The sequence below is a fragment of the Gavialis gangeticus genome, unplaced genomic scaffold (genome assembly GCF_001723915.1).
Source record: "Gavialis gangeticus isolate Ggan-Ray unplaced genomic scaffold, GavGan_comp1, whole genome shotgun sequence".
NCBI classification, from domain to species: domain Eukaryota; kingdom Metazoa; phylum Chordata; order Crocodylia; family Gavialidae; genus Gavialis; species Gavialis gangeticus.
Window position 1 is genome coordinate 704,389 of NW_017728991.1, and position 2,014 is coordinate 706,402.

The following is a 2,014-nucleotide window of genomic DNA, read 5'->3' on the forward strand; positions in this document are numbered from 1 at the left end:
GAGCATGCAGTTCCCTGCTGGCCCCTCCTGGATGTGTGCATTTGCTCTGCACTCGAGCGAGGCCCCGTGTTGCAGCATTACCAGACCTCTCCCCTGCTCCCTTGCTTCCTCCCTCTGCCCCAGCACTCTCCACGATCGTGCAGAAAGGCTCAGATCGTAGCACAGACCTAAGTTGCAGCGGCCAGCGGCAGGGAAGGAACAAGGTGGTTTCCTCCTCATTCACTCCTTCTTTTTCAGGATTCAATGTACGATAAAACTGGAGCATGCTCTGGGAAACAGCAAACCCACTCTTTGCGGGAAGGGGCGCATTTTCTAGAGAGATACCTCCAGAAGAGCAGCCAGAAAGCGAGGAGGGAATCCTCTATTACACACCTGCAAGCAGTGGCCAAGGTCCGGCTCTGCCTGGATAGGGCTGCAGAGCTGCTCTGTGAAATGCATGGGCGTCAAGGTAGGTTGGGATGGGCACGGGTGCCGTCAGCTAGAAGTGTGAGCGGAGCATGTGAGCAAATCTTAGCTCAGGCTTCAGCTCTACTTTAATCCTTTCTCTCTCTCATGTGAGAGCAGGGCAGGGGAATGAGGGCATGCAACAGGAGCCCATTCAGTCAGAAGTAAAACAACCAACATAGTCTGTCCTGGGGGAACAGCTTAACAAGAGGCGAGACTCTGAGCCTGGCTGTATTCTCTCCACAGAGCAGGCCTCAGAAAAGCAGCAGTACCTGCAGGCGGTAATGAAGTTTTGCACGCACGCTGAGAATGACTGGTACCGCATCTACCTGGTCCGGAGACTCACCGACCAGTACGGGATGGAGTGTGCCCAGCGGCTTGCCAATGAGGCTCAGTCTGGTTGGATATTTCCCGAGGAAATTATTCAGCAGCAGGTGAAGCATACCCATCTCCTCTCTCAGACTGACCTTCCTGCAGTGTTTGTGTCCCAGGGGGCAATTCCCATCCCTTCTCTCAGCTTGTTGTCCCTGGGCGTGATGTGTTTGGTCCTGTAGTTGCCGCAGGGGTGGGGCAGCTCTGAGTGCAGTGATCTGCACCTACCTTTGGAGAACAGCATTGCTTCCTTGTGCCAGGACTTGGTTTCTGGTGCAGCAAAGCTGCTTTCCCAGTGCCACAAGTATCCAGGGAACAGCGTTCACCGTAGCTAGGTGGGCTGCCTCCCTCTGCACAATGCAGGGTTAAATGAACTGTCCCCACAGGGCACTTTTGCTTTTCACAAGCTGCCCCGTGTTCACGGCTGGGTGTTTTGTTTGTGGCCGCAGAGGGAACAGCCCAGCCAGATCGATCGGTACCTGGTGTGCGGCGAGAGCTACCGGGTCCTGCGCGATGCTGTGGGGAAGGCGATGCTGGGGTGCAAGACGGAGGGCATTGCCGCAGCCCAGGAGGTAAGGCAGTCTTCTGAGAGCACAGTGCTGCTGTCAAGGGGGAGCTTATGGGGACCCTTCGTAGGTCAGCGGGGCTTGACTTTTAGGGGATCCCACAAGCCGTTCTTGCCTGCCTCTGTCGAGAGACTTTTCTTTGCTTGCTGGGAGAGGCAGGTCTCTCGTCCCCTCTGACACTCTCATGCATTGTATGTAACTTGTAGACTATCCCTGTCTCCTTTGCTGTCTGCCAGCCACCTCATCCTCACCACTGCCGACCCCCTCCTAGCTCATCCTGTACAGCCCCCCTGGGGTAACTGGTACTTCCTGCAGTCAGCTGGCAGAGATGTGTTCTCACACAGGCCGCGCATCCTTGCTTTGTCTTTCCAGGCTTGCGCACCCTTGTCTCTCACCAGGGCACCCCAAGAAACTTATTTCCTTGTTTTATATTTTATCCTTAAATGTGTCCAGGTGGAGAAGGGGGTGTTTACCCTTGGGTGTGACAAAAATGGGCTGGTTCGTAGATTCGTAGATGTTAGGGTGTCACAGGGCGGGGTCCCAGGAGCGGCTGTGATCTCTCCTGGCACCCCTTACCATGCCACGTTGGTGTCAATGCACCCTCGTTCTCGCCCGCCACGTCTTTGATGGTA

The 2,014-nt window shown here is 55.4% G+C and overlaps 1 protein-coding gene across 1 annotated transcript in view; it reads left to right on the forward strand.

Annotated features, from left to right (window-relative positions):
* Window positions 1-2,014, forward strand: part of LOC109295861 (E3 ubiquitin-protein ligase RNF213-like) — a gene marked incomplete at its 5' end in the record, with an annotated part of 58,636 nt that overhangs the window by 43,252 nt on the left and 13,370 nt on the right. The window contains 3 exons of the mRNA XM_019514963.1: window positions 238-448; window positions 691-878; window positions 1,266-1,388. Coding sequence (XP_019370508.1) covers window positions 238-448; window positions 691-878; window positions 1,266-1,388 — 522 coding nt within the window. The remainder of the gene's footprint in view (window positions 1-237; window positions 449-690; window positions 879-1,265; window positions 1,389-2,014) is intronic.